At 40.3% G+C, this 21,849-nt stretch overlaps 1 protein-coding gene across 1 annotated transcript; it reads right to left on the bottom strand.

Annotated features, from left to right (window-relative positions):
• Positions 1 to 8,478: 8,478 nt before the first annotated feature.
• On the bottom strand, positions 8,479 to 21,677 carry LOC105501366 (laminin subunit gamma-1-like). The gene is made up of 8 exons (XM_011927262.1): positions 21,511 to 21,677; positions 20,489 to 20,633; positions 19,226 to 19,375; positions 18,876 to 18,990; positions 17,450 to 17,649; positions 16,215 to 16,373; positions 13,551 to 13,650; positions 8,479 to 11,547 (listed from the first exon to the last, which is right to left on the bottom strand). The coding sequence occupies exons 1-8, from the start codon at positions 21,675 to 21,677 to the stop codon at positions 11,291 to 11,293; spliced, it is 1,293 nt and encodes a 430-aa protein (XP_011782652.1). The 3' UTR covers positions 8,479 to 11,290.
• Positions 21,678 to 21,849: the final 172 nt, after the last annotated feature.

The raw sequence follows: 21,849 nt of genomic DNA, 5'->3' as shown, positions 1-21,849 counted from the left end.
ATCAGTATGTCAAAGACAAATCTGTACTCCCATGTTTACTGCAACACTATTCACAATAGCCAAGATATGGAATTAACCAAAGTATCCAACAATGAATGAAATGATAAATAAAATGTGGTATACAGTATATACACAATAGAATACCACTCAGCCATAAAAATAATGAAATCTTGTCTTTTTTGGCAACATGGATGAAGCTGGAGGACACTGTGTTAAGTGAAATACGCCAGGTAAAGAAAGACAAATACAGCATGATCTCACTCATTTGTGGAATCTAAAAAAGATAATCTCACAGAAGTATAGAGTAGAATTGTGGTTACCAGAATCTGGGGAGAGGAGAGAAGAAGGGCAGATGGGGAGAGACTGGTTAAGAATACAAAATTACAGTTAGATGAGAATAAGTTCTGGTGTTCTATAGCACAATAGGGTGACTCTAGTAAATGATATTATAGTGTATATTTCTAAATATCTAAATAACTAGAAAAGAGGGGACTGAATGTTCTCATCACAAAGAAATGATGAATGTTTGAGGTGATGAATATGCTGAACACCATGATTTGATCATCATACATTGTACACATGTATTGAAACTTCCCTCTGTACCCCACAAATAATGTACAATTTTTATGTGTCAATTAAAAACAAAATAAAAAGTGCTCCCACTGGTCAAATATGGGACAATTAGGAATCAAAATAAAAATCAAGAACAATATATTGTACCCCATTGAATAAAATAAAACCCCATGAATCTAAAATAATATAAATATGTAAGTAAATAAATCAGGGAGAAGTAAAAGCTTACCTCCAGCATAATGCCAATTAATATATGTCATATAGGCCGGGCGCGGTGGCTCACGCTTGTAATCCCAGCACTTCGGGAGGCTGAGGATGGTGGATCACGAGGTCAGGACTTCAAGACCAGACTGGCCAAGATGGCGAAACCCCGTCTCTACTGAAAATACAAAAATTAGCCAGGTGTGGGGGCAGGTGCCTGTAATCCCAGCTACTTGGGAGGCTGAAGCAGAGAACTGCTTGAACCCGGCAGGCGGAGGTTAACTAAATCTTCATTTAGTAGCCATCATGACTGGATACCAAAACTGGTGGACAAAAATGTGGGGAGTAACAGGATATTTATATAGTCTTAGAATATCTTCTCACAAAATATGTATTTATTACAAAAGGTAACAGAGTAACTTTACAATGGAGACCTGGAAGACATGACCCTAATCAAATCTCAAAGTTAACATTGCCGGTAATGACTTATGTGCCTCCTGATTCAATGTATTATTAAAAAGAATTGAGCATCACTTCTGTGATCTCCCTGCCAAAAGCTTATAATCTGAATCTAATCAAGAGAAAACATCAGACAAAGCGAATCGAGGCTCATTCTTCAAAATACCCTCGTTCTAAAAAAATGTCAATGTCATGAAATAGACCAGGAGCTAAAAGAAACAAAGGAAACAAGACAGCTGAACACAACACATGATCTTGGATCTTCTTTTGCTATAAAATGTATTATCGAGGCATATGGTATATTAGTTTTCTATGGCAGTTATAACAAATGACCTAAAACTTAGTGGCTTAAAAGAACACAAAGGGCCAGGCACGGTAGCTCATGCCTGTAATCCCAGCACTTTGGGAGGCCGAGGCGGGTGGATCACCTGAGGTCAGGAGCTCAAGATCAGCCTGGCCAACATGGTGAAACCCATCTCTACTAAAAATACAAAAACTAGCCAGGCATGGTCGTGTGCACCTGTAATCCCAGCTACTTGGGAGGCTGAGGCAGGAGAATCGCTTGAACTTGAGAGGCGGAGATTGCAGTGAGCTGAGATCACACCATTGCACTCCAGCCTGGGCAACAAGAATGAAACTCCGTCTCAAAAAAAAAAAAAAAAGAACACAAATTTATTATTTTATGGTTCTATGGGTTAAAAGTCAGATGGGGGTCTCTGCACTAAAATCACAGTGTCAGAAGAGCTGCAGTCTTTCTGGAGGCTCTGGGGAAGATCCATTCCCTTTCCCTTCCCAGCTCCTAGAGGCTGCCCCACATTCCTTGTCTCATGCCCCCTTCCTCCTCCGTCAAACCAGCGATGGTTCAGAGTCCTTCTTACATTGTATCACTCTATCTCCTTTTCTGTCTTCCTGTTTCTTTTTTCTTTCTTTCTTTTTTTTTTTTTTTGAGATGGTGTCTTGCTCTGTCGCCCAGACTGGTGTGCAGTGGCGCGATCTCGTCTCACTGCCCTCCCACCTCCCAGGTTCAAGCAATTCTCCTGTCTCAGACTTCCAAGTAGCTGGGACTACAGGCACACACCACTAGGCCTGGCTAATTTTTGTATTTTTAGTAGAAACGGGGTTTCCCTATGTTGGCCAGGCTGGTCTCGAACTTCTGACCTCAGGTGATCCACCCACCTCAGCTTCTCAAAGTGCTGAGATTACAGGCGTGAGCCACCGCATTCGGCTTCTGTCTTCCTCTTCTTATTTAGAAGAGCCTTTTGATTACATTGGGCTCACCCAGAGAGTCCAAGATAATCTCTCTATTTTAAGGTCAGCTGATTTACAATTTAATTACATTAGTAACCTAATGCACTCACAAATTCTAGGAACTGAGAAGTGAACATCTTTGCAGTGGGCATTAGTCTGTCTACCACATATAGTAAAATCTGAATAATGGCTGTAGATTAAAAATACTGCATCGATGTTAATTTCTTGATTTTAACAATTATACTATAATTATGTAAGAATGTTCTCCGTCTTTAGGGAATACACATGGAATTATGATGGGTAAAGGGGCATCACCTCTACAACTTAAAACAGTTTTCTCTCCCTCTAGTTTGTGAGAGCCAGAGAGAGAAAGGATAAAGCAACAGTAGTAAAATATTAACACTGGGGGAATCTGGGTAAAAAAAAAAAAAGTGAATTTTTTTTATTACTCTTGAAATTTTTTCGTAAGTCTGAAATTATGTCTTAATACAAAAAACTTAAAAACAAATCCTTCTAAGTAAATTTCCTATATCTAATAAATACTTAAACTTGTGACATATTGTGAATGTCATGTTTATTCAGATGGATATTTTAATATCTCTTTCTAAAACTTTAAGGGTATTTTATTAAGTTGCTTAATGTCATTATCTGCAATTAACTATGAATATATTATATATTGGGAAGTCTTGAGCATAATATAAAAGTAAAATCAATTATTTTGGACTTCAAATTCCTATTGCCCCATAACTTGGGTATTAATGTCACATATTGTGATTTTCTGTTATAAAACCCAGTATTACTTTCAAAATGGGGCCTTAGAGAAAAAGATGTTTTAAAGTAGCAAAAAGACTGTACTTTAATTAATAGTACTGTACCACTGTTAATAATGTAAATATATCATAGTTACGTCAGATGCTAATGTTGGGGGAGGCTGGGTGAAGGGTATATGGAAACTCTCTGTACTACCTTTGTAAATCTTCTGCAAAACTAAAATTATTTCAAAATAAAAGGGTTTAACAAGTAGAAAAGAAAAAAATAGTCTTTCATAAAAATACAAAACTATTTCATCATTTATAAAATGCTGTGACAATGGGACTTATTTAAAAGAAGAAAATGGCAAAAACTGATTACAATTATTAAAAAGCAGCCAGGCATGGTGCTCATGCCTATAATCCCAGTGCTTTGGGAGGCCAAGGCGGGCAGATCACCTGAGGTTGGGAGTTCGTGACCAGCCTGACCAATGTGGAGAAACCGTGTCTCTACTAAAAATACAAAAAACTAGCCAGGCGTGGTGGTGCATGCCTGTAATCCCAGCTACTTAGGAGGCTGCGGCAGGAGAATCACTAGAACCCAGGAGGCGGAGATTGCAGTGAGTTGGGATTGTGCCATTGCACTCCAGCCTGGGCAACAAGAGTAAAACTCCATCTCAAAAAAAAAAGTTATTAAAAAGCAAAAAGAATAGGGAAATGAAAATAGTAAAAAAAATTCCAAAGAGGGTTAAAATTTAGGTGAATTCCCTTATTAAGCAAAATTATCTAGGTGAACTAGCCTTATGTGTATTATCCTTGAGTCTAAGTAGGGAAAGGGGAAGAGAGGGAGAAACAAGGGCAACAGGAGAGGGGTATGAACTATGTGGTGTGTGAGTAGGAGGGGGTGTGAGCCATGTGGTGTGTGAGGGGGAGAGGGGTGTGAGCTGTGTGGTGTGTGAGTAGGAGGGGGTGTGAGCTGTGTGGTGTGTGAGGGAGAGGATGTGAGCTGTGTGGTGTGTGAGTGAGACTTGTTAGCTGTGTGGTGTGTGAGTGGGAGAGGGGTGTGAGCTGTGTGGTGTGTGAGGGGGAGAGAGGTGTGAGCTGTGTGTTGTGTAAGGGGTGTGAGCTGTGGGGTGTGTGAGGAGAGGGGTGTGAGCCATGTGGTGTGTGAGGGGGAGAGACGTGTGAGCTGTGTGGTGTGTGAGGAGGAGAGGGGTGTGAGCTGTGTGGTGTGTGAGGAGAGGGGTGTGAGCTGTGTGGTGTGTAGGGGGAGAGGGGTGTGAGCTGTGTGGTGTGTGAGCAGGGGAGGGGTGTGAGCTGTGTGGTGTGTGAGCAGGGGAGGGGTGTGATCTGTGTGGTGTGTGAGCAGGGGAGGGGTGTGAGCTGTGTGTACGGTGTGTGAGCAGGATAGGAGTGTGAGCTGTATGGTGTTTGTGGCCCAAGTTGCTTGAGGACAATCACGTTCCACGTAATAATTTTGCCACTAAGTGGGTCCTTAATATTGCATAAGTTGCTAATATGTTTAAATCCTGCCTCGCTCTTTCCAAAAAAGAGATTTGAGGCAGCTTATAATAAAATACAAGTATATTTCCTTCATAAAAGGAAAATGGATCCAAATCGTGAGAGAGAATAAGGCAATGTGCTAAAACAATGGTAAGGGTGGTGGAACAGCAAACCATGCTTTGAATTTCCCCCTTGGCCAAATGAAGACTCTCTTCAAATGAGGGAGAAATGAAAGAAAATAATCACGAAGGTGCCTTAAAACATCCACGCTATCTTGATAATGCCAATTCTTCCTAAGTCCTTCAGAAACTTAGAGGGCAGGCTATCTGAAACCAACGAGGCAAAACTCTCTCCGGCCGGGTTTGATCTCCTGTATCAGTCCAAGCGAGACAGCTCCGAGAGCAGACTGTCTGAGCCACGAAGGATCAGCAAGTTGTAACACAAACCTCTCTGACCACGCTGAACATATAATCATTGAAATCATAGCTGTGCCTCCTGAGCCTTTATTGTGGACGCTGGCTCAGCAACCCAGGAACTTATAATCCACACCAGGACAGCACATCTCCCAGACATCTCAGATCATGGCTGATTTGTGCTTACTCTGCAGTAACCCCAACACAGAGACCATGGTTAGGAGGAAAGAAATGTCTGTGGAAAAAGTGACGGGGATCAACAGAGAAGAGTAATGAAAATTAGAATAGAATATCCTAGAAGGCACTGAATATTCAGAAAGGAATTGCAATAGAAATTCTTAACATTAACAAAATTAACATGGACAAAATTTGATGGCTGCATTTAGTTACTAAATGACAAAGGATCTCTGTATTAGGGCAGATACCATGGGATGGGCCTGAAAAGCATCGGTCTGAAGTTCAAGTGATTTTTTTTTGTTAGTAGCCAAGGTGAAAAGAATGATGGGAAGATGGAAGGGTTGTCTTCAAACCAGGCATGTTTCATGGAGAATCACTTACATTGAGTTGGACTTACTCATGGGAACAATAGTGTAATAGAAGGTCACATTCTTGATCAAGGACCTGACGCTTGACTTTTTTATAGAAATAAACAAACTATACTGAGTTAATCATAAATAATAACTTTATGGCCAGTATTAATTAAAAGGCTTGCTAAAGTGCACATGCAAACGGGATAAAACACCAAATTAATTGGTTGATTGAAATTTACTGGGATCATTTCCAGGAATTAGAGAAAAAAGAAATTAATGCTGGGCTGCAGGAGGAACTGTGTGGAAAACCTGCATTGGAAATGGTGGGTCTGAGGCTGGGAGCCAGGGCAATGGGCCCTGCAGACCAGATTGCATTAGCCAGTTGCTGACCACATGGCAGTGTACGTGGTGTGTGCTGTGCCATATAATGCAAGACTGTGGCTTTGCTTATCTTCCTGCAAACAAGAGGCCAATCCATGCTTAGGTGGGAATGTTGAGAGAGCAGGCGTTGTTAGGCGTTGACAGAGTGCATGAACAAACTGCCGTAAGACTCCCTGTCTGTGCACAGTAGGAAAAAAGTAACAGGTATGGGAGCATAGGTGGAGAAAGGCTATCTTCTCACTATCATACAGACATACACAGTGCCTACTGTATGTCTCCTAGCCCCAAGGATAACACGAATAACACAGACCCCGATCTTTGGGGGTGGAAGCAAAGCGGGACGGAAAGATTAGTGGCACCTAATCTTTCCCTCCCGCTGAACTGTAAAGATGTGTCCCAAGGGCCATTCTGGAAGACAGAGCAAAGGTGGGAGAAGTGATGGACACAAGAAGGACTGGCCAATTCCAACACAGGAGGTGACACTTTGACCTTAGGCTTTACTGTACTGGGCAGAGGAAAGAAAGGACATTCAAGGCAAAGAGAGAAGTTAAGGCAAGGACATGGAGGCGTCATAACTTTTGAAATGTTGATGTTTCTAATACTTGAATTCCTAGTCAGGGCTTTTTGGCTTTTCATTGGATTTAAAGAAAAATAATTCTCTTTATGCATTTGATTTCTATTACTTAGAATTCATTCACTAATGTAGAACAAATATAGACATTCTAGGAGACTCGATACAAATACAAGGCACTATAGTTGATCATAGTTCCCCAGTGGAGACTTGGACAGATAACTTCCTAAAAAGCTTCGTATTTTTTACTCTACTTATTATTAATTTAAACCTGCTTAGCATGAACAGTCAAAATTATCTGCCATTTACAATTCTCTTGTTTCTGTTTTCATAATCTACGTGCCTGGAGAGATCTGATCTTTCCTTGGGTCTGTCCTTCCTTACATTATGAATGTATCCACCTGCTTTCCCACCTCCTCACCTTCCTGGGTACCTGGGGTCTTCTTCAGACATTCCATTTTGAGCTAAATGGAAGTGGAGCTGATGAGTTCAAGTGTATCAAGGGGCTAGGACATTTACTTATTTATGGAGTAAACCTCTGGGGATATCCTGAATCAGATTATGCTAATAGCAACTTTCGAGAAACTGCTGTCCTGAAAATGACTGATGGAATAGAAGCAAATTTTAAAATCTCACTCATCACTCTGACAGTAATGATAAAGGACATACAGCTGCATCTGAATTAGTCCCACAAATGAGGGGAAACGGTCCTCAATAAAGGTTAGACACAGGGCATGTAAGAAAGCTGTAATAGTACTAGTAATTAGTGCCCTCTAAAGCTTTCTCTGAGGAAGCCTAATGAGAGTTCAGGTTCTTCTTTACAGGTATCATAGTTATAACAGTTCCTAAGATTGGGAAGGTGGCATGGAATCCACGGGGACCCAGGGCAATAAACAGGGCATCGAAGAGTAAAGGGAAGGCGTTTGCAGACCCAAAGCCTTCCTGCTGTCTCTGTAACTCCCAAAGGCCTCACCTGGTCTCAGGTCCCTTCAGATGGATCCACCCTCCAGAAAGAGGTAAAATTACCCGATTCTAGTAAAATTACCTGATTCTAGCCTGTTAGTTTAGCACATTACTTTTTATTACATCATAGGTTTTTCTCATCATCTAAAGAAACTACCTTAAGCTAGACACGTGTGTATTGAGAGACGGAAAGACAACTTTTAACATACATCTGCTAATTTAGGAAGTCCAGCAAATTTAAAAATAGTTTTTTGGTTTTTTTTTTTTGAGACAGAGTCTTGCTTTGCTGCCTCAGTTGGAGTGCAGTGGCACAATCTCAGCTCACTGCACTCCACCTCCTGGGTTCAAGCTATTCTCCTGCCTCAGCCTCCTGAGTAGCTGAGATTACAGGTATGCACCACCATGCTCAGTTAATTTTTGTATTTTTAGTAGAGACTGGGTTTTACCATATTGGTCAGGCTGGTCTTGAGCTCCTAACCTTAAGTGATCCACCCACCTCAGCCTCCTGAAGTGTTGAGATTACAGCTGTGAGCCACTGTGCCAGGCTGTCAGTTGTTATTGAATATTGAGGCTACACCAGGGTTCCAGTAAACTACAGCCCATAGGTGCATGGCCTGCAAAGCCTGAAACATTTACTATCTAGCTCTTTACAGAAAAAGTTCACCAACTCCCAGACTACACTGCAGCATCCCAACTTGAGAGAGGCATATATATATATATATATATATATACACACACACACACACATACATACTTATACTGTATGTATAATGAATTGTTATCAAGAAAATAAGTCACCCAAAGAAGATATTATGTATGGCTTTTCATTCATCATACCTTTTAAAACATCTTATGTCCCCAGTACCACACTCAGGCCACACCAAATATAAAGGGTTACAAATATTCAGATTTTATTATAAATAAAATACTGTTTTTCTTAAAACATAAAAAATGCCAAGTGTTGCATTTTATTAACCACCCTGGAGAGCAAGGCTGTAGAGATTAAGGCAAACAGCTAAAGTGAAGGCACATATAAAAGGTCCACAGTTGGAATTCAAAGGAAAAAATTCTGGGAAAAACAGCAGTATAATAATCCCTGTGTCACCCAACATTCTGCAGCAGCCATCCTGTCAATTACATTACATAAACTACAGATAACTGGAGCTAGACGATAAAATAATGGCTGTGTTGCAGGAGTGTAATTAAGGTATCATCTTGTAAAGAACCTTTCATTTTAAAAATAAAATTCTGTTTAAAAAATATACCACATAGGTGGAGAAGAAAATAACAAAAAGAAAGTTAAAAGGAAACCAAACCAAACCAAACCACCCCATTGTTGCCTGAGACTTGCTGGAGTGAACTTCACCCAAACTAGCCTGGCAGTCAATCTTCAGTCCTTTTCTGCAACCTTGACCAAATGTATATGTTAGGATGTAGCCACTTAATGACATGAACTAGCCAGGAAATGATGATGTGAAAACTTGGCAAGAGCATGCCACATCTCCTGCCATTGTAAAAGAGGCCTAGGAGAAGCAGCAGAGTGAAAGCTCAGGAGTGTATCAGGTCAGAACACTTGTGGTAAACTCTGGTATATCCCAAGCAGATGGAAACAGGAAGTGGGATCATCAAGAACTAAGTTACACCACCTCTCCCAGTCTACCCATCAGTAGCATTGTTCCTGATGCCCTAAAAGTGCTCAAAATGCACTCTCTTATAAAATTGACCCATTTAGCTCCAACAACTGCCAGAAAGGGCATTTCTCCCTCATTCCTGGCTAGTCCCACTATGGCGTCAAAGATCCTCTTCAGCTAACTTTCCTAATCCTACCATAGCTTGTCAACCTGGCATTCCTGCTCTGCAACATTGTAAAACCATCATGCTGCAGGTTAGGATCGTCAGGACTGCAATGGAAGAGGACCCAAGTTACCTCTTTACAGTGGCTGGGTGTGGAGGAAAGCAATGATATTAATTTTAGAGAATGGAGATGCTGCAAACACAAGGCAGAGAGCAAAGTAGTGGGAACAAGCACAATCCAAAGAATTCTACATGGAAGGGAAGGAGGTATTCAGATACATTGTGCCAGTGAAGAGGAAAAACTGAGCAAAGTGAACACAGAGTGCCAGTCTAGAAATAGGACCAAGTATATTTACATAAATTCCTTAATCTATAATCATGATAAACAAAACACAAAACATTCACACAAAAATATAAATTTGAAATAATTAATAGCACCAGTGTGTCAGATAATAGTTTCTTTCCCCCCACCCCGCCCCTGCTATGCAAAGTACAAAGTTGCATAGTGTTAAAGGCTATATATGAATCTCAAAGGCGGGTTGGTAGGAGGAAGGGGGTGTGTGGCAGGGAATTGTCACACTGTGGTCTTAAAACCACAGAGCCGAGGATCAAAAGTTGAGAAGCCCACTAGGAAACTCCACGTAAGGGTCTTCCCTCTACACTTAGAGGGAAGGTTTAGAGTGGATTTAAATCACAAAGTGCAGGAACTCAATAGCGTTGGCAGCTGTGTGAAATACTGAGTGCAAGTATTTGCCACCAGAATTTGGCAAACAATGTTTTTTGAGGGATTCTGGAAGATGGAAACATCAGAAGAAAACTGGAGCTAAGGGTCACACGTCTCATCTCTCTCCAACAGAAGAACAAATGGATACACGGGATTCTGACAGTACAAGCTGCCATCTAAGTTTTATCCCTTTGCCAGAAAAGACTAGGATGAGGAGGCTTGTTTTTCTTCTGCTTTGTCAAGACCTTAGGGATTAACTGTTCTCTGCCAGATACTTAACACTAGTTCCAAGACTAACTAATAAAAAAGCTGTAAGAATTAGTTTGATTTTGAAAACAAAACTTTAGTGGTTATCATATCCCTATTTCTTCTGTGTAAGTTCCATTTATAAGAATATCAAAAGATGTCTTTTGGTCTATTGGTGAGTGCAAGCTGCCCATCCAGATTTAAATTATCAGATGCCCAAAGATCTGAAAAAAGTTCATCTTCCTAGTCAATTATTAATATACTAGAAAAATCTTCTTCAGCCATGTTCACCTGGAGATTTTTATAAATAATTGCATCCTGACCCATGGATGGCTCAGTGTCCTACACTCAAAATAGCTAAAAGCACTGATGGATGGCTACCGACATTCTAAATGACCAATACCTTTGGCACAGGATGTTTATTTCCTTTTGCTTAGAAGGAAGAGGGGCAGGAGATGCAGATGCATTTTCTTTATCCATGGACTGGATATACTGGCCATCACAATGCTACTGTTAGTAGCCAAACTTTTCCTTCATAGAAACAAGAGTACTGAGACTGAGGAGGTTCTGCTGGTATTGATGAGACAGGGCAGGGCTACTTGCTCTGCCCCGGCATACACGGGCTCACATGATGTGCTTATGCCACTGTACAGTAATGTAGGATGCCACGTCCTCACGCAAATCTGAAGGGAAAGTGTGGGAAAGGTAGCAACGTGAGTGGAAGAGAGACTTTATTAGATAAAACCCTTTGTTCCCGATTCAGGATGTTTAATCTGCTTCTCTTTAAACTTTGTGACTTTTCCTGGTTCAAAAGGACAGTGATGGACAGCAGCAGAGGAGTGGGGTCTGAAAAATGTAATCTTTGTGTCAAGGCACTCTGTGGCCTCACAAATGCCCCCCTGTCAGAGGGATGCTGCCTTCCAGCCCTAATGACGCTAGGGCTTTTCAATGGACGGGGTGTTGAAGCAGCCAGATGGTAAGGTCTTCCTGATGTCTTCCAGATTGCGAATGTCCTTCATGATCTCCTCGATATCTCGATTATAGTCCATGATGGCAGCCTCCTGCTTCTTGGCTTCATTCTCCAGGTCAGACACTTTCCTATCAAGATCGCTGACCTTCATTTCATCTTTGGCTTTGTTTAGGGTGCCTTCAATCTCGTTTAGCTTATTCAGGTCCACTGTGTCGAGCTGCCCTGGAGGTCAGAAAGTACACAGAAGAGAACAGACACATTCAGGAAGAATGATCCCTTCACAAGTACCTCTACTAGTCTCTAGGCCCAGCAGCTGCCACTCTGCACAGGCAGCCCTGCAAATGTAACTTGCAGATTGTTGATGTCACACAATGGTATAAAATATGCAAACCAAGTACAAACGCTGACCTAACCCAGCAGGGATGGGTCTGAGCATATAATTAATATCAAGCTGGGTGTTTTTTTCTGAGACAATGGTTTTTGCAGAATGTTTCCTAAATGCACAGCTACCATGTTCTAGACCTTAACCTTCACTTGTGGTTTTGAGGGTCATCTGATAACATTTAATACCTTTTCCAGGTGTATATATGTAAGCTATGTGTCATTTTAGTGCCATCAAAGATATACAAATCTCTAAGAACTCTAATCCCTCAGCTCTTAGAGATTCCAGGGAAGATGGGTTAGTTTTAGAAGGTCACTTTCTGCTTTCAGGAGTTAGACACTATTAGGAGCCTTCCTATGGAAAATGGCCAGGAGTAAAATGCTGAAATAATTTCAGTAGGTCTTCACTTTAAGCTTAGCAAGAAAAAGAGGCTCTTTTGAAAGAAGTGAAATGTTTCCATAACAAACAAAAGCAGACACAATGGAGAGCATTTCATGCATACTTGATTAAAGTCTCACAAAACCATTTTTCATCAGTGATTCTCAGATGTTAAATAATTTGCCCAAGTTTGCACAGCTTATAGGCAACAAAGCAAATATACTAACCCGAGTCAGATTAATGTTAAAAGTCCACCTGTTCCACAAAAAGCTTTCTCTTCTAGCTTACTTTCATTTGATACCCGTCTGTTGGCACATAATTTATTCTTGACATTTGAGACCAAGAAAAAATACCCCCGTAGCCCCCCACCAAAACAAAATGCACCAGGCTTTAAATGCTAGCAAATTAAAATATAATGCCTTGCTACAAAGAGTCCTGGCTGGAGCGCTGACACTTTATAATGGAGTCCGGTGACAAAAGTGCATCTGTCCCAAAATGAAGCCTGCTCCCTATCACCCTACCAAACGGGATTAAAAGAAGATTTCCTTGAAAAATCAAGGTTTTTCTCTCTTTTGGCATGAAAGCTTTCCCCTCATCAGACTGTCCTTACTTAGCAAATGAAGAGAATTCCAGGCAGTAAAGTCATGACCAGTTTTAAGTGTTCTTTTTCATTTTTTAAATTGAGACAGGGTTTCGCTCTGTTGTCCAGGGTGGAGTGCAACAGCTCACTATCACCTCAAACTCAGGTGACTCACCTGCTTCAGTCTTCTGAGTATCTAGGACTACAGGCGCATAGCACCACACCCAGCTAATTTTTAAAATATTTTGAAGAGACGAGGTGAGATCTCCACCGCTATGTTGCCTAGGCTGGTCTCAAACTCCTGGCCTCAAGCTATCCTCCTTCATGGCTTCTTAAAGTACTGGGATTACCAGTGTGAGCCATCACACCCAGCCTGTGTTCTTTTATTCTACTATTGAAATTCTTTACTTTAAATCCCTTAAAGATACTGCCAGCAAGATGAGTTAAGAAAAATCACTCTTTAGTTATACAATGATACTGGACCATAAATGCCACCCTAGCTGGCAATATATCTTCAAAATACAAAACGAAACTCCTCAGACCACAATGTTCTATTTAGGGCAAGGTCCACAGAAGGCACCTAGTAAGTGCTTGTCACATTAACACGGCCTGAAGTCATGATTCAGGTCACACTGTAAAGCTGACAAATCATCAGTATGGTAAAGAAGCAAGTTGCTCTTAAAGACCCTGCTGCGCAAGACAAACACTGATTTTATAAGGCTTTCAAAAATAAGCAAGAGCAAAAGGAAATATTAATAATTAATGACTTAAAAGGGATTCATGTAAACCTATATCATCTGCTTTTGAGTCAACTGTACTGTATCAGATCCCAAGAACAGTACAAAAGATTCAGAGACTGACAAAAATGACTCTATAGCTACGTACCCAGCTGTTCCAAGAGGTCATTAATAATGCTGAGGAGGCTAGTAACAGAGTTCTTGGCTTTTCTGGCATTGATCTCGGCTTCTTGAGCAGCCTGTGAAGCCTGTGAGGGAAAAATGAGGCAAAAAGTCCTGACCGTGTTTTCATCTTCTTTAAATCTTTTTTCCCAATGACCCAACAAATTTAAATTTGCGGATTTTCTTCCCTTTTCTAACTTAGGAAATTGAAATCTCTCACTGCCTTTTTTCTTTTTTTTCCCGGTGTGGCTACTGCATATCTTCATATTGAGGATGTTATTATTTCTACTTCATCAAAGTTACGAGTAGGCAGTCAGGATGCCTACACTCACTAACTCACTATATTTGTATTTCAAAAATTATCTCCTTTTCTCATGTTCTCACTCAATAATATATGGAGGTATATTCATAGTAAAACCTATTAAGCAGAAACAAGTTATTTTTAAGGATGATTACAGAAACTATGTTTCAGAAACAAAACGTCCTTTGGGACACTCTTAGGGACTTATGAGAAATGTCCTATTCTTCGAAAATTTTCATAGTTAAGTAAAGCTCTTCTGTAAACTCCCCTTCCACATGCAATGACCCAGCCACAATACCCCTGACACACATACTTGTTTATGGGGGCAATATAATTTACATTTTAAAAACCAAACAAAGGTAAATACACTTGGGAAATTCCATGAAACCTGAACAAATAACTGTGCATGAGTCATAGGAAACAGCAATGGAAGAGGAAGTATCTAAGTATCAGAAAACAGATGTTCTCACAAATAAATCTAGTTGAGATTTAAGTGAGTGGCTCTGAGCCTTTTACCACATAATTGCTTTTCCTAGTTTTGGGTCAGGACAACGCAAACATTTTGGGATCAAAACAATGTGAAGATTTAAAAAAGAACAAGAAAGCAAGGCAAAAAAAACCCTTCACAAATAAATGATTAATCTCTGTCCAAATGGCAGCTGTCCTTATTGAGCATCCACAAGCTTGTCTGCGAGTATAAAACGAGGGAGAAAGGACCCTGCCAGGGCCGGCCAAGAGCGATGCCCCTGCATTTAACCTGTGGTCTCCAGCCTCCTCTTTCAAAAGTATGAAGCTACAAACCTTCATTCTTCTGGTTAAAAAATACATTACAGACTCAAATAATACTGGCCAAATGTTGGCCTTTCAGAATTGACAGAAATACAAATGAGATAGTACATGTGAGGGTGGTTTGTTTCCTTAGAAGTTATTTACCAAAAATAATAAAATATCTTCTTTCACCCTTTGAACTAAACCAAAATCCTTTTTTGAAGCTCCTAAAGAATATACTGTTTTCTTTCAGTATGTTTTAAATCTAATGTTTCTATAACCATATTAAAAATGAAATCCATATATGCTCAACATATGTGAGAAATATCTATTTTTTTAACTTCATATTAATTTTTTTTTTTTTTTTTTGAGATGGAGTCTTCCTCTGTGGCCCAGGCTGGAGTGCAGTGGCGTGATCTTGGCTCATCACAACCTCCACCTCCCAAGTTCAAGCGATTCTCCTGCATCAGCCTCCTATGTAGCTGGGATTATAAGCGCCCACCACCATGCCCACCATGTTGGCCAGGCTGGTCTCGAACTCCTGACCACAGGAGATCTGCCCACCTCGGCCTCCCAAAGTGCTGGGATTACAGGAGTGAACTACTGCGCCCAGACACCTTTATGGGAATTTTTACTTGAGCCACACCATGACAGAGAAAATAAGGATAATCCAAACCAACACCCACCTCCCACCCCCACCTGCAAAAAGCATAATAAAATCAGCTGTTTGCACAGGGAGAGTTTCTTTTATCACTTCCCTAGAGTCTTCACCGAGATTAACAGGCTTTGTACTTCTTTTTTCTATCCCAAGTGAAAATGACCCACACTGAGGGACTCTGTTTTTTTGACAGCAGTGAACAAAGGCCTCTTCCTTGCCACTGAAAGTGAGCACGTAAACAAGTTCATGTATGTCATTACAATGATGGCTATATCCAACTGGAAAAAGAATATTCCTACTGTGACTCCATTAAAGTCATTTCAAAGCAAAATATAGCATAGAACAGAAAAATGGACCTTAGTTCTTCCTTGGGCCATTCATTGACAAGTCAATTTTGTTATAAACGGTACCTTGTTATAAATGGTATATACATTACCACAAAAGGTGAAAAATTAAACTAGATGTAAGTTTCACATGTTTTGGTTGGGTGGTGGATAATGCCATCTTCAAAAATCTCTTATATACAAGAAACCTGTCTTTGTCTCTAAGGAGCAAGGTGCTGGGAGAACAAGAATAGGAGGAAAATTAACTTTTCGCTGCATTCCTTTTTTATTAACATTTATGAATTACCCATTGAAAAATATAAACACATACTTTTTAATGTCCTAAAACGTCAAACGTGTAAAACGATGTTTTACTTTTAACTGAGTAACTTTGGGACACGACAACTGTGCAACAAAAATACCTGGCAGAAGATCCAAATTCTTTGTCTTCTATGTAAGCTACTAACCCAATTCTTGACGAGACAACGTGATGAAAAACAGAAGTCAATATACAAAAGATCCTTCTTAACAAGTGGGGGATCTCTATTATTAAACACTGTTCACTTTCTGCCAATGAGCAAATATACCAAAACCTCTTACCATCCCTGCCATCATCATGTCCTGGTCAGCATCATCTTGTTTTCTCTTTAGCTCTTTTTCTGCTTCCTGTAGTTGCTTCAACATATTGTTCACCTCATTATCCAGATCTGTAACTTCTGCAAAAGTTCTTTCAGCTTCTGCCTTGGTGCTGGTGGCATTCTAGGCACAAAAGAAAATTGCAATTTTTTTGAAAAATCTTTCCTTTTTCTCAAGTATGCTCCCATTCCTTTTATAATTTGTAAAATGCCTCAAAAATATAATCCAGAAAGAATAATATATTGATTTATACTATCTCATGACTTACATTATCAATTTGGGTTATAAACAATAGTAAAAAAAAAAATTACTACCCACATGATAACATTTTGTATTTTATCTAGCACTGTCATTTGTATCCTCTTCTTTAATCCTGGAAACTTCTTTTCCATTATTGCCATTTTTAGTTGAGGTCACACAGGTAGTAAATAATAAACATTTAATGGCATACACTTTCTACAACATCATATTGATTAGATGCTTTCACTGAGATAAAATGTAAATTCAAAGCTAGCTTGGTTTCTTCTTGGCGGTTCACCATAATATACAAAAAGACCACAATCCTGAAATATGAGTATTTTATAAAATACAATTAATCTAAAAGCCAATTGTTCTAAGGAAACTAAGAGGTTTCTCAGATTCTTAAGTACTTAATTATAAAATTGCTCCAATCTTTCTTTTAAACAAAACAGACTGACCTTGAAATAAGAGAAAGCCAGACTAAAAAACATTATTCTTTAAGATGAATCCTAGCAGTGGCAGCTATGGGAAATCTCTCCTAGGAGTAGCTTACATATGGCGATATGCTTGAAAGGGGGACTTGAAAGTTGTATCGATAAGGCACACTACATATTGAAATAAACACCACCTGTCTAGGTCAAAGAAGAATGTTTATTTAGAAAAAGTCTGATTCTTTGTGGGAATGGTCTCTACAGACCTCTGAAGCCAGACCTCACACTGAGACACAGTAGAAATTTTAGAGTAAAGCACCCTTTTACTGATTCCCCCTCCTCAACCAATGTGGATACCTACTCTCACGCCTAGTCAAAAGAGAAAAAAAAAGAGAGAAATATGGTTTAAGACACTTTTACTGAAGTTCAGGGAAAAAGTCTGCAAAGGCTCTGAGGGTCTGGAAAGAAACTGGAAGGTGACTAGAGAAAGATATGGGCAGGGACTCTTGGAGAAGAGGAAACGCACACCTTTTGGACAGCGCTCGCGATCCTCTCCGCCTCATGGGCCTTGTTCTTGGCCTCTGTGGCGTCCGCCGCAGCGTTGCCCAGGGCCTGCTGGGCTTCCCTGGTCTTTTCATTGGCTTCAATGATGGTCTGGTTGATGGCAGGTATCTTCCTTAGTGCCTCCTCTGCGGCTGTCTTGTTATCGTTCACGCGCCTATCAAAATCTGAAACGAGTTCAAGGACACATTTGAGCTAAACTCCCAACAAGTTTAAAAAGGGGGCCTTTCAGGGAGTTCCAACTGAATTTTGTTTTTGAACAATGGAAGTCAGGGTAAAAAATGGAAGACAGCATGGGCTGTTAGAAATTACACATCTCTACAGAAAAGGTCTCCCAGGTAGTGTTACAGAAATGTTCCCCGTTTCTGGAAACAGAATTCTTACTTGAACAATGTGCTTTAAAATGTAGAGTGCTGAGCATCCCATTACCACTACACCTCAACCATTATTAAAAGCTGCAAATTTATTTAGTGTTTATACTGTGTGTTGGGTACTGAATTAAGAGTTTTATATCTTTGATATAAAATAGGCTGTATTATTTTTATAAGAAAATTGAGGATTAAAGAAGTTAGATGACCTGTGGTGCAGGGTGCAGGGTTTTGAACAAAGACCCCCTGACACCAGAGCCCATACTTTGAAATACTATTTTTTTTTTTTTTTGGAGAGACAAGGTTTCACTCTATCACCCTGGCTGGAGTGCAGTGGCACAATCACTGTTTACTGCAGCCTTGACCTCCTGGGCTCAAGGGATCCTCCCACCTCAGCCTCCCAAGTAGCTAGGACTACAGGTGTGTGTCGGCATGCCTGGCTAACTAAAAAAAAAAATTGTAGAGATGGGGTCTCACTATATTCCCCAGTGAGAAACTGGTCTTGAACTCCTGGCCTCCAGGGATCCTCACTCCCAAAGTGTTGGGATTACAGGCCACCGTGACTGGCCCATACATTCAACTAGTATCCTGTAAAGCATCCTGTAAAGCTTCTCTATTTATAGAACCTATGACTATTTTATCAGACATGAATTCACAGTGGCTCAGTGAATTGGTCACATTTCTCTTCTGTCTGGGGTGAAGAAAAAAAAAAACAACAAAACATCAGATGCCACTGGCAGAGAAAATGAAAGATATTCTCCATTTACCTATGTAAGTTCTCTAAATAGGCATCTTGATTATGTGAGTTTGCCTAATAAGAGAACATCTTTTTTAAAAAATAAATTCCATACTGAAGTATGCAGGGATAAAATGACATGAGTTCTGGGATTTCTCTTTGAAATGCTTTAGCATAAAAAAAGTAGGCAGCTGGGGATGAAGTAATAAATGTGGTAAAAGTCATGATTTAAAAAAAAAATCACTCTAGTGGTGGAAGCATTTGCCCCTGTTATCTCAGTCTTTTCTACCTTTCAGGTTGTTGAGAATGTCATTAGCTTCTTGCAAGGTATCACGTCCCTTCTTTGCAGCTTCTTCGGCGAGGGCCTTGGCAGCATCAGCTCGGGCTAGGAGTTGGTCTGCGGTCTGCAAACACATGGCAGATGAGAGGATGAACCCTCAAGGCAAATCCCTTCTGTCTCCTGGACAGACAAGGCTCTCCAGAGGTGCCACCCTGAGACTTGCCAGAATACAACATGTTAGGGTGCTCTCTCAGCACTATGGTCTGCTGTCTGCATCAGAGAGACAAGATCACCACAGACCCACTTGGACTGTTCAAATGTTGGCTCAAGAAATGAAGCGACCTGCAAATCAAACCAACCTGCTGTTCAGTCTTTCCTTTCTCCAGAAGGTTCTTGACTTCAAGTTCCTTCCCTCTCATGTCTTCTCTGAGGTCCTCATAATCTTTCAACTTCTGGTCAATCAGACGTTCCAGATTCTCAGCTTCCATCTTTATGTTATTTGCTTCATTCTGTGAAAAGCAAGTAAGATCACTACACTTTGGATAAAACATTTAAATTAATGAAAAGGTAGGCTTAGGAACTCTGTAACACCTAATACTCAATTGATATTTTTAAAAGAACTGCACAGATCAAGATTTTATGGGCTTTTTTTTAAAAAATGAGATATATTTCAGACTCACTGAAATTCACAGCATCCACATACAGTTTGATGAGTTTTGACAAATGTATTTCTGCATAACCAACACCTCAATCAAGATACAGATTTCCATCACCCAAGAAGCTCCCTCTTCTCCCTTTCCACCTGATCTCTCTACTCCATCTTTCCAACACTGTGCCTGCCATTGTTTTGATTTTTATCATCATATACTAATTCTGCCTATTTTCTAATTCTAAATATACAGAATCGAACAATCTGTACATGTCTGAAGAGACCTAAACCTTTATGACAAAAATCAAGTCAATACCTCAGATATAAGAAGTGAAACTTAGTAAATCTCAAGCTTAATGCAAAAAATACATCATTTATACAGAGCTTGGAGTGAGGATCCATGATTAGAGTACAGATATGAAATAAAATCCTACCAATTCCAAAATATTTTACCTGTCCCACAACATCCTGCTATAGTCCTTTAATTAAACCATTCTCTCTTATTTCTCTCTAGGTCTCTACTAGACAGAGCCTGGGAGTAAATGTCTACGTGTACTCTGTTTTAACCAATTCAAATGTATTATAATTTGGATTTGTACTAAAGACTTAGGAGTGATTGTTCATATCATTAAAGTAGTCTTTGCTATTTAATGTTTACAATCACAGGATTCTTTACCTTGATAAGTTTTGTTTTTGTTTTTTTAAGAAATGGGGTCTCACTATGTTGACCAGGCTGGTCTTGAACTCCTGGCCTCAAGTGATCCTCCCACCCCACTTCAGCCTCCCAGGGCTGGCATTACAGGCGTGAGCCACCATATCTGGCTACTTTGGTAAGTTCTATTAGCGTATGTGAAATAGACTCAACTTTACCAGCGAGTCAGTGGGAGGACAGAGGGACGTGCAGAGCAGTCGGCTCTCACATAGACTTGGGGGAGAGACAGGGTGGGGCTGTGCGTACAGGCTGCCCCCATACCTCCAGTGTCTCAGAGTCCAAAGGGCTCAGCTGAGCCACACTGGCATAGATCTCCACAGCTTTGTCACCGGCCCTTTTGGCCTCCTCATGTACTCGGGCAGCTTGTTTTTCCAGATCCTGTGAGATGTTCTTCGTTTGTTCATACCTAAGACACAAATAATGTGATTTAATGACAACTTAGCTGCTTTTAGCATCTTAATGTTAACCAGATTAACATGATCATGTGATAATATGCCCAAAACCTCAAAGGAAATGCTACATTAAAATGCTTGCATTTTAATAACAACATTTTGCATATTTACATTTTCTCTTATCATTTCTATTTATACTGTATGGTTTGGCGGGTGTGGTGGCTCACACCTGTAATCCCAGCACTTTGGGAGGCCAAGGTGGGCAGATCACCTGAGGTCAGGAGTTTGAGACCAACCTGGCCAACATGGTGAAACCCTGTCTCTAATAAAAATACAAAAATTAGCCTGGCGTGGTGGCAGGTGCCTATAATTCCAGCTACCCGGGAGGCCGAGTCAGGAGAATCACTTGAACCCGCGAGACAGAGGTTGCAGTGAGCCGAGATCACGCCACTGTACTCCAGCCTGGGGGACAAGAGCGTGACTTGGTCTCAAAAAAACAAAAACAAAAACAAAAACAAAAAACAAAGAAAAATGTTTCTATAATGTATGGCTTACCATATATTTTCTTATTTCAGACACCCTTTAAAGATCTGTAGCTCAATTATGTTTCCTCTACTTTATTTTTTTCTCTTCATTTGTGCAGAATTTTAAGTATCATGGCTCATCTTGTTACTATTCTCTATAGTTATAACAGTAATTGAATTAAACCAAATCTCTGTGGCTCCACATGCCGTTCTCTACTTACTGTGCCATTTCAAAAGCATGATTAACAAAGGAAATCTTACTGCATGAATGCGTGCCCTGAATCTACCAGCATTTAATTTTTCATTGAATTAGTGTTACTTACCAGAACATCTGAAGGGGTGTAAACCACTTTTAAATTATACTCACTTCCTATTAAGCTCTTCAATCTCAAACGCTGTTTGATTTTCTCCTGCCAATGTCCTCAAAAGCAGGTTGTATGCCTCAGTTGATGTATCATTGGCTGTCTTTGCCACTCGAACAATGTCATCAGCTTCCTGTTTATGACTATACAGATAAAACAAAAAATAAGCCATGAAACAACCATCTGGGCCGGGCGCGGTGGCTCAAGCCTGTAATCCCAGCACTTTGGGAGGCCGAGACGGGCAGATCACGAGCTCAGGAGATCGAGACCATCCTGGCGGTCAGGAGATCGAGACCATCCTGGCTAACACGGTGAAACCCCGTCTCTACTAAAAATACAAAAAA

The sequence above is a fragment of the Colobus angolensis genome, unplaced genomic scaffold, assembly GCF_000951035.1.
Source record: "Colobus angolensis palliatus isolate OR3802 unplaced genomic scaffold, Cang.pa_1.0 Scaffold702, whole genome shotgun sequence".
Lineage (NCBI taxonomy): Eukaryota > Metazoa > Chordata > Mammalia > Primates > Cercopithecidae > Colobus > Colobus angolensis.
Note: the sequence above shows the minus strand (reverse complement) of the source record. Positions and strands in the feature narration are given on the sequence as shown.

Excerpts from the sequence above, each read along its gene's own strand:
- LOC105501366 (XM_011927262.1), bottom strand. The coding sequence starts at position 21,677 with ATGGCTTATTTTTTGTTTTATCTGTATAGTCATAAACAGGAAGCTGAT. Across the intron at positions 17,650-18,875 it reads CATTCTCAACAACCTGAAAG|ATTTTGATAGGCGCGTGAAC; the intron begins GTAGAAAAGACT and ends AACTCGTTTCAG. Across the intron at positions 13,651-16,214 it reads ACATGATGATGGCAGGGATG|GCTTCACAGGCTGCTCAAGA; the intron begins GTAAGAGGTTTT and ends TTTCCCTCACAG.